Source organism: Homalodisca vitripennis, chromosome 2 (genome assembly GCF_021130785.1).
Source record: "Homalodisca vitripennis isolate AUS2020 chromosome 2, UT_GWSS_2.1, whole genome shotgun sequence".
In the NCBI taxonomy this organism is placed as follows: Eukaryota; Metazoa; Arthropoda; class Insecta; order Hemiptera; family Cicadellidae; genus Homalodisca; species Homalodisca vitripennis.
In genome coordinates, this window is record NC_060208.1 from 152800623 (window position 1) to 152813339 (window position 12717).

A 12717-nucleotide genomic window follows, 5' to 3' on the forward strand; every position below is an offset into this window, starting at 1 on the left:
ACAATACCTTGCCGCATTAATGGTTTCACCTCTTGGGAGAAAATCAATCAGCAAAACACCTTTCCGATCCCAAAAGACAGCGCACATGATTTTTGTTCAGACATTGCCATCTTGAATTTTTGTTTCTTTGGGGATTGCGTGTGTCGCCACTCCATTGACTGCTGTTTGGATTCCGGTGTGACATGACGGACCCAAGTTTCATCACCTGTCACAATTTTGTTTAAAAAAATCCTCACCATCGTCAATGTATCCCCCATCGGAATTGTTGCACTTTCCGAGGGGGGGGGGGGTTACTTGTAATAAATACTCTAATTATTCTGTTCAGAAGTAGCTACGCCCTAGGGTTTATTCCAAAGAACTGGAGGATGGCAGTTGTGGTGTTTGTGCAGAAAAAAGTGATAAGAGATCTGACTCAACCCAACTCGTACAGACCCATAAGCCTAACCTCCTTCATGGTGAGAAAAATCAAGCACTTAAGAATCTCTTGGTTTTGTGCACGTCAATGATTATTTTTGGAAACATCGGTAACACAGCTTGCAATAACCTAAGTGGTCCGTAACAACTTTGTACAAAAGAGTGCGTGAAATTTGTTGGAAATTGTCAGATAGCGCTGTTATAGTGAAGCGTCTGTCCTCTTGGATTTTTTTGTCAACTGTCCTTACCAGATCATTGGTAACGAGAGAAGGGCGACTGCTCTGATTCTCATCATGCACATTTGTTCGTCCGCCATTGAACATGTTAACCCACTTTCACCATTCCTGCACTCATCACGTCTTCCCCATAGACATCTCGAAGTTGATGATAAATTTCAGCCGGTTTCACACTCTTTGCGTTCAAAAATCTTATTACAGAACGAATCTCAATCAAGATCATTATTTGTCTTAAAAATTTTAAACAGTCAGAGAAAACTGAAAACACAACATATAACTACTAAAATGGCGTGAGTCGATAGCCAGTGAAACAAGGACGACTAGTGCGCATGTGCGGAACATTGATTGCAGCGCTACGGCGGCAGTAGAATGAAACGGTACTTACTTTCTGAACCGGCCTCGTATTTATAATAGAATTACAACAAATTAACCAAAGAGCAATCAGTTTCACAATTAACCCTTTGCACGCCAACGTACCTATATTACGGCCGTCGGCTACTCAACCGAAAATCGCCAACGGCCGTAATATAGGTACGTCACGTTTTTTCGCCTGTAATTTTCTTATAGTTCATCTGATTGCCGCGAAATTTTGACTAATCGATAGTCGATTAGTTGCTTTGCAACCACAAAGTAGTTAATTCCTTTATGGACTGTTTGTTTGGTCGTATTTGAGCTTCGCAGCTGTTGGATTGTTTGGTCGAGAGTGAGGTTACGTTCGTGTTGCTGTGCGTTGTTTACGTTTGTAATTCTCTCATTACTTTTGTTGTTAGGGAATTTTTATTATGCCCCTTTTATTAGATTCATTGGTACGTTGGGATTATACCGACCACACCCAGACATGAATCGTTATTTGACATTTAGCTTCAACTGATTAATAGATTAGCGTAGAACAATATTTTTGTCGATATAAAACAGGAATTGTCTTATCGCAAACCCCTCCCCATCCTCAGACAATTGACATTTAGCTTCTACTGATTACTAGATTAGCATAGAACAATATTTCGTCAGTATAAAACAGGAATTGTCTTATCGCAAACCCCTCCCCATCCTCAGACAGAGGTCAAAGTCGAGCGGTCTAGTAGATAACGTGATTGCAGAGTCTCGCCGCCCGTTCCCTTTGTTGTACTTTCGTATTTTACCCCTACATTTCTCCAAACACAAAAATTCAACAAAAACAAACATTACCAAACAATGTTCGGGTGCTTCCGAAGCTCGCGCTGATGTCAACGAAAGAAAAACATCCCTCGAGATAATATCTATCAGTAAAATATAATTCTAGAGGGGCTGATCAGAAATATAAATTGAATTGTAATTGAAAGGCAATTATGTACCGTGCAAAAAAACTATAATATGTCTATAAATTTATATTTTTGTGTTCTTCATACTGGTGTGGTTGGTATAATCCCAAAGTACCGATTTGTATAGTGTCAAATATTGATTTGTGAATATAGTGTAACATTACATACAACGTCCATGCAACTTAAAAAAACTGTGCCCGTGTCACATTTAGTGAAAAAAATCACAACTGGACTTCTATATAAGGTAGGCTTTTGAAATTTTGTAATTCGGTTAAGGGGTAGATATGGATTACTGGGATATAACAGGAAATCAGCCTAAATGGTTTTTGAAACCATTTATTTGAGCTAAGAAAAATTTTTTTGAAAATTTTAATTTTTTTTTCTAAATTTTTTATTTTTTTTATAAGTTTAAATTACATTTATGCAACTACAATTTACCAACTGAACAAGAGAATGTTATAAGCAAAACAATGGTAAAGAAATCATCAATATCTGTTAAAAAATAAAAAAGTTATAATAAATTTTGTGAAAGCTTGCAAAAACTGCTGAAAATACCCTTGGCGTTTCTGGGTAGTACTTTTGGAAAATAGGCTGGCGTGCAAAGGGTTAATTGATATACAACAGTATTTCACATTATGGGTTACACGGTAGTAACACTGCTGGCTGTTTCAGTTGAAGGAAGAAGGTAATCTCATTTCTACAATTTCTCAATTACTAACCCTCAATATGGTGTTTGTATAGATATTTGATTAATGAGGTATGTTCAAGAAGTAATGGAAATTTTCATTTTTTGAAAAAATATTTATTTGTGTACATTAATGTTGTTACCTTCAAAATAGTACCCATTAGATATTATGGACTAGTGCTTGCAAATTTTCTGATCCTTGAAATACTTCTCAAACGTGATTTTTGGGATAGCTTTTTGCTCTTTCAGCGATATACTTTTAATTTCATCTATTGATTGCTCCACACACACAAACGGTGTTGACCCTGAGGTAGTACTCCTTATTAATTGTTGCACTTTCTGGGGGGGGGGGGGGGTTACTTGACTTGAAATGAAGATTCTTATTCTCTAGTCAAGGAGAGATCTAGTCGGGAAGTAAAGTCAAGACAGCAATCAAAAAAAATATTCACATCTGAAAGAATTTAATGGGCAATAAGATCCTTTAAGCCATTTAAATCTCCTGGGGCGGATGGAGTTTTTCCGGCCCTTCTTCAAGAAGGGTTGGGCACCTTATTAAATACTCTAATTATTCTGTTCAGAAGTAGCTACGCCCTTTATTCCAAAGAACTGGAGGACGGCAATTGTGGTGTTTGTGCAGAAAAAAAGATAGAGATCTGACTCAACCCAACTCGTACAGACCCATAAGCCTAACCTCCTTCATGGTGAGAACTATGGAAAAAATAATCAATAGACACATTAGGGATGCAACTTTACTAGTACACCCACTCAGTCTATCTCAACATGCATATGTAGAAGGTAAATCAACTACCACCGCTCTCCACAGCTTAGTGGAAGCAGTAAAGAACACCTTCAATAAAAAGGAAGTCCTAGTCAGCGCCTTTATGGACATTGAAGGAGCTTTCGACCGAGTAGCATATCTATCCATGCATGCAGGTATTATGGAACTATTTGGAGTTCTCTCGGATGCTGTCAAGTGAATAGTAGCCCTCCTAAAAAGCAGACAACTTAAAGCAAAGATCAGGGTCGAATCGGTCACCGTCACAGGCCGGAAAAGGCTACCCCCAGGGAGGGGTTCTGTCTCCCCTCCTGTGGGCGATGGTAACTAAAGCAGAGATGAGGGGAATAAGGCTACTATTCTATGCTGATGACCTAGTACTTGTGGTCAAAAGAAAAACAAAGTCGTGTTGGAACGCCTAATTCAAGAAGAATTAAATTTCATAAACAACTGGTGTCATGGGAAGGTCTTCGGATTAACCCATCAAAAACTAATAGGATAACCTTTATCAGGAAAAGAAAGTTCCAGCTTGTACAACCTATCATGGAAGGAATCAGGATAAAACAATCAAAAGAAGTCAAATATCTGGGTATAGCCTGGATGAGAGGTTGACTTGGAACCCACGTATTGAGAACATAATATCTAAAGTGACAATGGCCCTTGGGGCCTGCAAGAGATTCTTTGGATTTAAATGGGGTTTGAAACCCAAAATGATTGATAGGATATATGATACTATTATAAAACCGACGGTCACATATGCTGCATTAGTGTGATGGCCTAAAGTAGAACAAAATACAGCTTCCAAGAGGCTACAGAGTCTTCAAAGGCTAGCTTGCGTAAGCATCACAGGAGTGGATGAGCTCCTGTCCAACCCTGGCAATTGAAGCGGTCCTGGGATACACTCCTCTGGGGCAGAAGGTGATGAGGACAGCCACTCTAAGCGCAATGAAGCTTCTAGGTACAAAGGTAATAAATACTACCTCCTCAGAAGGTCACATGAGAACAATCCAGGAATTTCCTGAGATTGAAATGCTAACTAATGTTAGAAGCAATGGAAAGAATACTCAAGAAATACTCCTTTGTAAAACCATATACAGTCTCTATTGAAGAAAGGGAGAAATGGATTAAAAAGAAGGCCTACCCTACAAAAGGAGTCCTGAAGTTTTACACAGATGGTTCACGCCTTGACTCTAGGGCGGGATTTGGAATATCTGGACCAGGAGTTTACCTAGCAGTACCCCTGGGAAAACATGCCATGGTCTTCCAAGCAGTAGTCATAGCAATAGAATCATCTGCCAGAAGACTCATACAAATGAGGATAAAAGGGTTAAAATACTTGATACTTTCCGACAGTCAGCTGCGCTGAAGGCACTTGATACCTGTTCATTTGATTCAAAAGCAGTCTGGGAATGCAATAATGCTCTGGCAGAACTGGCCAGAAAAACAGAGTAACACTCGGTTGGGTGCCGGGCCATGAGGGCATTTATGAAAATAAAAAAGCAGATATCCTTGCCAAAAAGGGAACGGAGTCCATTATGGTGGAGCCAGAGCCAGGTGCAGGATAGCTTTCTTCCTTGTAAGCTCAAAGCTCTTGTAAAAGATTGGGAAAGGAGGATAAGAAACTTTAATTGGAATAGGGCCTCAGGATTAAGACAATTAAAAATGTTTATCTTCTTATGCTAAAGGGTGGGCATCTCTCCTAGATCATAGTAAGGAGGATATAAGAATGATATTAGGGATGTTGACAGCAGTAACATTTCATAATTTCAAATTTTGCTGCTCACACCCAAAACATTCAAAAAATTTCATGGCATGAACCAATTGATATACCAACATCATGATATACCAATGACTTCTCTGACGTAATATGGTGTTTGTTCCTTACCTTTTCTTCCACTTTTTCACGTTTTCGTCAGATGTTAATGTGTTGGGACATCCAGAGCATTCGTCATCTTCAGTGTCTTCACAGGGATCTATGAAACGTTTATAACACTTGTTAACCCTTGTTTTAATCATAGCAGACTCATTTTTTCTCATTTTTCTCACAAAATTGTATACAAATTCTTTGATCCATATTTTCTAACAAATGAAATTAGCTGAGTTCATAAAACATGTCAAACCTTAGCAGCTGCCACTGAAAAAGTAAACAGTGAGTACAGCTGTAAATGTTATTATACTTCAGGAGCAAGAGTACATAATGAAAAAAATTTTACAATCAGACTCTTCAAACCCGTGAAACTTAAACAATCCCGTTGCTTTTTTAACACACCTCGTATAAATTACTAGCTAGTATTAACAAATAATATGTGTATTTTTCCCAACAAACTATATTGTTAATATATATTTTCGGAAATAAATTCTATTTATTTTAGATTAGATGCCTAAAGTTTAAAGTGGAAAAACTCTAAGCATTTTTGGTCAGTGATACTCTTTTTGCTATAGACATTTCATATTTTTTAAGGGAAAGAGACGATTGACTCTGCACATAGTCCTAAAAGGTACGGTATGGTTTTTAAAGGAGTTTTCTTAATCATACTTTTTGATACGTTGGTTACCATTTCAGCCTCAGGAAATTCCTGAGTTATTTTCATGTGTCCTTCCGTGTAGGTTGACTTGGTCACCTTTATACCCAGAAGCTTCATTGCACTAATTGTCTTCATCACCTTCTGCTCCATAGAAGTATATTCCGAAACCGCTTCAAGTGCCAGAGTTGGACAGGAGCTCATTGCCTCTGTGATGCTTACGCAGGCTAACCGTTGAAGACTCTAGTCTCTTGGCAGCTGTTTTCTGTTCTACTTTCAGCCACTACCCTAGAGCAGCATATGTGACCATCGGTTTTTAATGGCTTCGTAGATCCAATAAATCATTTTGGATTTCAGTCTCCATTTCAGTCCAAAGAGTCTTTTACAAGCTCAGAACGCCTTTGTTGCTTTGGATAATTTTTCATTTGCGACGTATGTGTATTCTAATAGCCTACAAAACTATAATAAAATAGCATCACAAATAAGCTTACAAACTAACTGTTATGCATCAAATTAATCTATTTGATTTTGTTGCTGGAGAAAACTCATGGTACCCAATTTCTTTAGCGAAGAGACTTACTTACATATGTCAGGATATGTCAATAAACAAAATGTGCATCATTGGAGCCGTGTTAACCGCAGGCAACTTTAACAGCAATCTCTAAATTTGCAACATTTGAATAGGTGTTACTGTTTGGTGTGCTCTATCGAGAGTTAGGATACTTGGATCCATGGTGTTTTAAGAAAATGAACAGGCAGTTTCAGTGAATGCTGACCGTTTGAATTCTTACTAACACTCAATGAGATAGATGTTGGAGACGTGTGGTTTTAGCAAGACAGTGCTACAGTGCACACAACACAATGGCAGTTTTGTGTCAACACCTCTTAGGATGCCTTATCTCAATAAGGAGCGATCTCCATTGCCCAGCACAATAGCCTGATTTAGTCCCATGCAATTATTTTTTATGGGGCTATTTCTAATCACTGATTATTTCTAATGGTTTTTTACTGATTGTCCCAAGACCTTGGCTCAACTGAAGAACATTTGGCAAGCTATCGTCAACATAATGGTCAATATCACGGAAATAGTTTAACAAAACTTAATTAAGAGCCCGATTAGTGCAGTGTCTTGACAACAATGGGCGCCATTTGTCTGATGTCATCTTTAAAACTAAGTAAAAATAAGCTATAAATGTTGTATTTGATGATATAGAAAGAATTAAATATATGACTTCATTACTTTCTTTTAAATTTAATTTGTAAATAAACAAGTTCCTCTGACACCCACCCAGTAGATACATTAAATAGTCTGATGCAGAAACAATGAAGTGAGCTCCGGCTAAGGTGTCACACACTTCTGTGGCTGTCAGTACTCATCATTTAAAAAAAAGTCATATAAACGCAGGTTGAGAAATATGTTGTTTAGCCGCTAGCCGCCAATTTTATATTTTTTATTAAAACTTTATCTCTAAAACTAGCTAAGCTAAAGAAATAAAATTTGGCATATAGATGAGGTTCGAATAGATAAAAGAAAAGTTATTGTGTTATTTTCTTTAATATTAACAAAATGGCTATTGTTGAAAATTTAAAAGTCAGCTAACAAAAATACCTATAGTTATAACAAATTTACTAAACACCAACTATTTGAAAGATTTCATTACAATTCCAATTGTACTTTCTTCAACGAATTCCATCAATGCATAAGCGAGTATGATCACTCTAAAGGAACACTAGCAAAGTCGGGAGCAGCAAACATTTTGTCTTATGATAGGCAACTAGGTTATATAACCTATAGGTATATACGTTACACAAATTTTACAAGATACCAGCTATTTTGCTATTTTTATAATAATTCCAATGGAATATTTTTCAACAAAATCTGTCTATGCATAAACGAGCACGACCGCTTTAAAGATACGCTTGCACAAGCCGGGAGCGCCAATCATGTCATAGTCAGGGTGATCACATGAAAATTCCTAAAAGGAGGACTTTTGGGATTGAAAAGGAGGACATTAAAGCAAAATGGAGTAATATATATATATATATATATATATATATATATATATATATATATATATATATATATATTCTTATAAACATTGCAAAAACATTTATTTATACATTATTTAATAAAAAATGCACAGGATTTGTTTTATATGTAAATGTAAAAATTAAATATTGTTAGAGAATATATTGATGGATAAAAGTATTATTCTATTCTATTATTTTGTATGTGACATAAGATTATATGAATTATTATTACAATTTTCCTCTTTAAAAATTACAACTTATTTGAACCCAAATTTTTAGAATTATATTAAAAATACATTTTGGGAAATTAGTAAGCTGTACTATCAGACATATATCAGAAATTCTCACTATAACAGAAAATATCTAATGTATTATAACAAAATTAACCTATCATTCATAATATATAAATAGAAAATCAAGAGGTAATAGCGCTAGTGCAGCTGAGCGGATAGAAACAATAGTGAATGACACTATAGGCAACACTCAACATATAACTGAATCTAACAGGTTCACATGCCATGGCATTATGTGTGCGCTGCAATAACTTTTCATAGTCCATCTTCGGAAATCGGAAAACATTTTTAAGGTGATGCTACTATTTTAGAACATGTAAGTGTTCACCAAAAAGCCTGGCGTTTTACATAATTTTCAAAAGTCAGGATGACAGGAGGGCAAACATTAAAAAGGAGTACATGTCCTCCTAAAGCCGGATGTCTGGTCACTCTGGTCACAGTTGAGAGGTATCAGTGTTGTAAGTACCAAGTAGCTAAGTGTATCCACTGCAGTGAATATTGTTAAGGCAGTTTTATGTAAGTTCATGAAACCCTCTGCAGTCTTTCTGGCACATATAATATGAGGGCTATCCAGAAGGTTGTTTATGTTTGTTCTGTAGCCACTAGGGGCAGGACTATCATGATGTTTGGACATTTCCCCGTTCAGTGGCTATCCAACCATGCTAGTGAGAGGTTACTGTCGCTCCTTGTTTATCAATAGCAGTTTCAAATTTGTGACGCAATTGAAAATCCTGCGAGTTGTGAAGTGCGGTCTGCGGTCGGTAATACGGTTTTTGTTGAAGCACAATAAACTAATTGAGATTTATCGCCAGGTCTGTGAAGTTTATGGGAACGATTTGATTATTGGAAGGTGGACTGTGTCAGTGGTGCATTAGGTTTAAAAATGGCCAAACTATTGTGCATGATGAAGAAAGAAGTGGACAGCTAAGCATTGTGACTGATAAAATTGTCTCTAAAGTCAGTGAGAAGACTAAAAAGAAGACCACGGATTCACAATAACAGAACTCTCACTTAGTTTTCCTCAAATTTCAAGCAGCTTGTTACACGAAATTGTTATGCAGAAGTTAGGTTACCATAAATTTTGTACACAATGGATACCGAAAATATTAACAGAAACCCATAAAAATCAGTGTATGACTGCTTCATTAACGTATATTTTCACTTACGAAAAAGATGGTGACTCACTGCTCAATTGACTCAGGGAAAACAGGTAATTTGCGACACAACGCTTTGATGACGACATGGAACTGCAGGAGGTTGTGACTACCTGGTTGAAGTCTCAAGTAGCTGACTTTTATAATGCTGGAATTCCAAATCGAGTTCACTAGTATGATAAGTGTCTAAATTTATAAGGTGATTTATGTTGAAAAATAGTATCTTAGTGTCACTTTCAATTATATATAATACCATTTTCGTCTTATTATTTGTTTTTTGTTTATATGAAAACGTAATCAACTTTCTGGACAGTCCTCTTACATCTTGTATGCATCTCACAGTTACAAACTATTAAACACCAAAACTAACAGTTTCTGATGGTTCAGGAACTAATTGATTGTTGTAAAGATGGATGTTGACAATGAACACTTGTTTCAGAGGATAGTTCGCAACAGTTTGATGCTCCTGAAAGGACTAGCTGGCAATGATGATGTCAAACAGAAGATCATGCAGACGGAGACTCCCAGTCTTGTTATGTTGGCCCTCAGCCGGCATCAGGTACTCTTACTTGATACCATGCTTATAACATTAATGTTTGTATTACTCTCTCATCATTTCAATTTATTTCAAAAGGTATCCAATATATGAGTTTGAAAATGAATATCATGAATAATAAATGAAAAATATGAAAAGCTATATCTTCAGTACTTGAAAAAAAGGAAAAAAATATAAACAATCATCCCCACAATCCCTTTTTTTCTGTAATTATTCATGGTATTGGTCAAAACGATAAGGCGCACACACAAGCCAGGTTGTTCATCACACTGCAAACAATGCCATACCACTCCTATCACAATTCACTTCACACTACAAAATCTGAAAATTTTATTTTTGTAACTTTTTACCACTTTTCTGTTTCTCTTCAATCTTGGAAGGGACTTGGTCAAACTCTTCCGCTTCAATGGCCTTGGAGGTGCGGGAGGGTTTGCCAGGGGACGGTCAACAACTGCTAGATGAAAATCATACAGAGGCTACAATTTTTTTTTTTTCTAGTGAATTACAAAAGAAATTGCATTTCGTTGAAGAGGTAGTTGGCGTTAATCGTGGGCAACTGCAACACGGGAATACAAATCTTCTTGTACCAGCATAGGGTTTTCCTCTTGCAGGGATAATAAGTCATCATCTGATCACTTCTGTCAACTCGCTTCATAAAGTAATTTTGTATTTTAAGATTAGCAGACTTTTTTCCTTTCAATTTGGTTGCAGTTGATTGAAGTGATTACATTAATGTGTTCTGTGGATATGTAAGACACTACTCTTTTATTCCTCCATTTAGCTACAAATACACTTTTGGCGTAGCGTACAATGGTTTCTCCTTTTTTCCAGCTTAGCTGACTTAACTTTCGTTGAAATGTACTTTCTATGTAATCTGAGTGTACCTGTGCTGTACATATTTCTTCTTAAAAGCAAGATAAAATCTATTATAATAATTGTCCATGTAAAGGCTGTGTCTGCAATTTAGTTTTCCTTGCATTATACATATTTACAAAAAAAACTGAAAAAGCTTTTGGGTGTTTATTCATCATGAGGCATTTACTAAAATTGTATGATAATAAATAAAGATGTAATAGGATTTGAGGTTGACATTTTTCTTATAAGATATAATAGTCAAGGTCATTTCACTGCAACTCCCTTGACAGAGTCTTTTTTTTTAAGATTTTAAAGCTAGATAATGCAGGTCAGTCTGATATTGTCCGAGTGAGATTTTGCCTATTGAGTGAGTGGCTGTAACTCAGGGAGTTTGTCAGAGTAAAATATTCCTTCTTGGGTGTTCCAGAGCACGGCGCAGGCAACACAGCAGTATTCAACTGTACATAATAAAAAGTTTAAAATACTGTAATTTTATTTTATTTTGTCAATTCAAAATAGTAGGTGTAAATTAAATCACATGTTTCAGAAATCACAAATGGTGTGTAATGCTGGGCTCAGCTGCATAACAATTCTCTCATTGCGCAGTCAAGAGAACAGCAAGATATTTATGGAACAAGGAGCTCCCGAGATCATCTTGCAAGTCATGAAGATCCACTCTAAAGATATGAAAGTACAGGTAAATTGTAACAAATGCAATCATAACATAATGTTGAGTTACAATAGTATTGCTGTACATGGTTCCTATATGCTATAATGTTAATTTAAATAATGTCCAAGTGACAGGAGTAACAATGCTTGGGGGTAAACATTTTTTTGGCAAAATGTAAGACTTAATTATTTGTTGCTTGGCAAAACTGCCCAATGATGAACCCGATTTGCAGCGAAATTCAATCTTGTACAGGTATATGCATTAATTTGTTTAATATGAATAAATAGGTAATTTTATATTAAATAAGACACCCACACATGTGATATCACCATGATTCTCCAGACAGTCAGCTGCACCCAGGTTAGAAAAATAACTAATGTTTTTAGAAATCACTTTTGTATATCGTCCGCGGACCAAACAAACAGAAAACTTAGACTTGGTATTGTTCTGACTCAGTTGTGTCCTTCAGCTGTATATGGCACATTATGCACAATCTATTCACTGCTCCTCCCTTCCCCTGTTACTTATATTCTAGATACAGAATGTATAAGAGTCATAAAAACACTGTTTACAGCATATAGAGCCCATAGTCTTTATATTATAAACAGATAACAGCATGAGACAGTGGCAAAATAATAAATTATATTATGACTGCCAGAGCTGCTATCAGGGTTGCCATAAATCCGAACTGAGGAAACAGAATGCATACGAGGGTCTAGTCATCTAGAACAAGTTTGAAAAGTTTCAGATATTTGCTGTTAATTTCTACCATATAGTAGAGTGAGAAACAGAGCTCTACCTTTGACTGCTTGAGCAGCTATCAGGGTTGCCATCAATCCAAACTGAGGAAACAGAATTCATACGAGGGTCTAGTCATCTAGAACAAGTTTGAAAAGTTTCAGATATTTGCTGTTAATTTCTACCATATAGTAGAGTGAGAAACAGAGCTCTACCTTGACTGCTTGAGCAGCTATCAGGGTTGCTATCAATCCGAACTGAGGAAACAGAATGCATACGAGGGTCTAGTCATCTAGAACAAGTTTGAAAAGTTTCAGATATTTGCTGTTAATTTCTACCATATAGTAGAGTGAGAAACAGAGCTCTACCTTTGACTGCCAGAGCTGCTATCAGGGTTGCCATAAATCCAAACGGAGGAAACAGAATTCATACGAGGGTCTAGTCATCTAGAACAAGTTTGAAAAGTTTCAGATATTTGCTGTTAATTTCT

At 36.5% G+C, this 12717-nt stretch overlaps 1 protein-coding gene across 3 annotated transcripts in view; it reads left to right on the top strand.

Moving 5' to 3' along the window:
* LOC124354922 (armadillo repeat-containing protein 6 homolog) overlaps positions 1–12717 on the top strand; it is a 60896-nt gene that overhangs the window by 41369 nt on the left and 6810 nt on the right. For all 3 annotated transcript variants that reach the window (XM_046805733.1, XM_046805731.1, XM_046805732.1), the window contains exons 7-8: positions 9848–9967; positions 11367–11516. In XM_046805733.1, coding sequence (XP_046661689.1) covers positions 9848–9967; positions 11367–11516 — 270 coding nt within the window. The remainder of the gene's footprint in view (positions 1–9847; positions 9968–11366; positions 11517–12717) is intronic.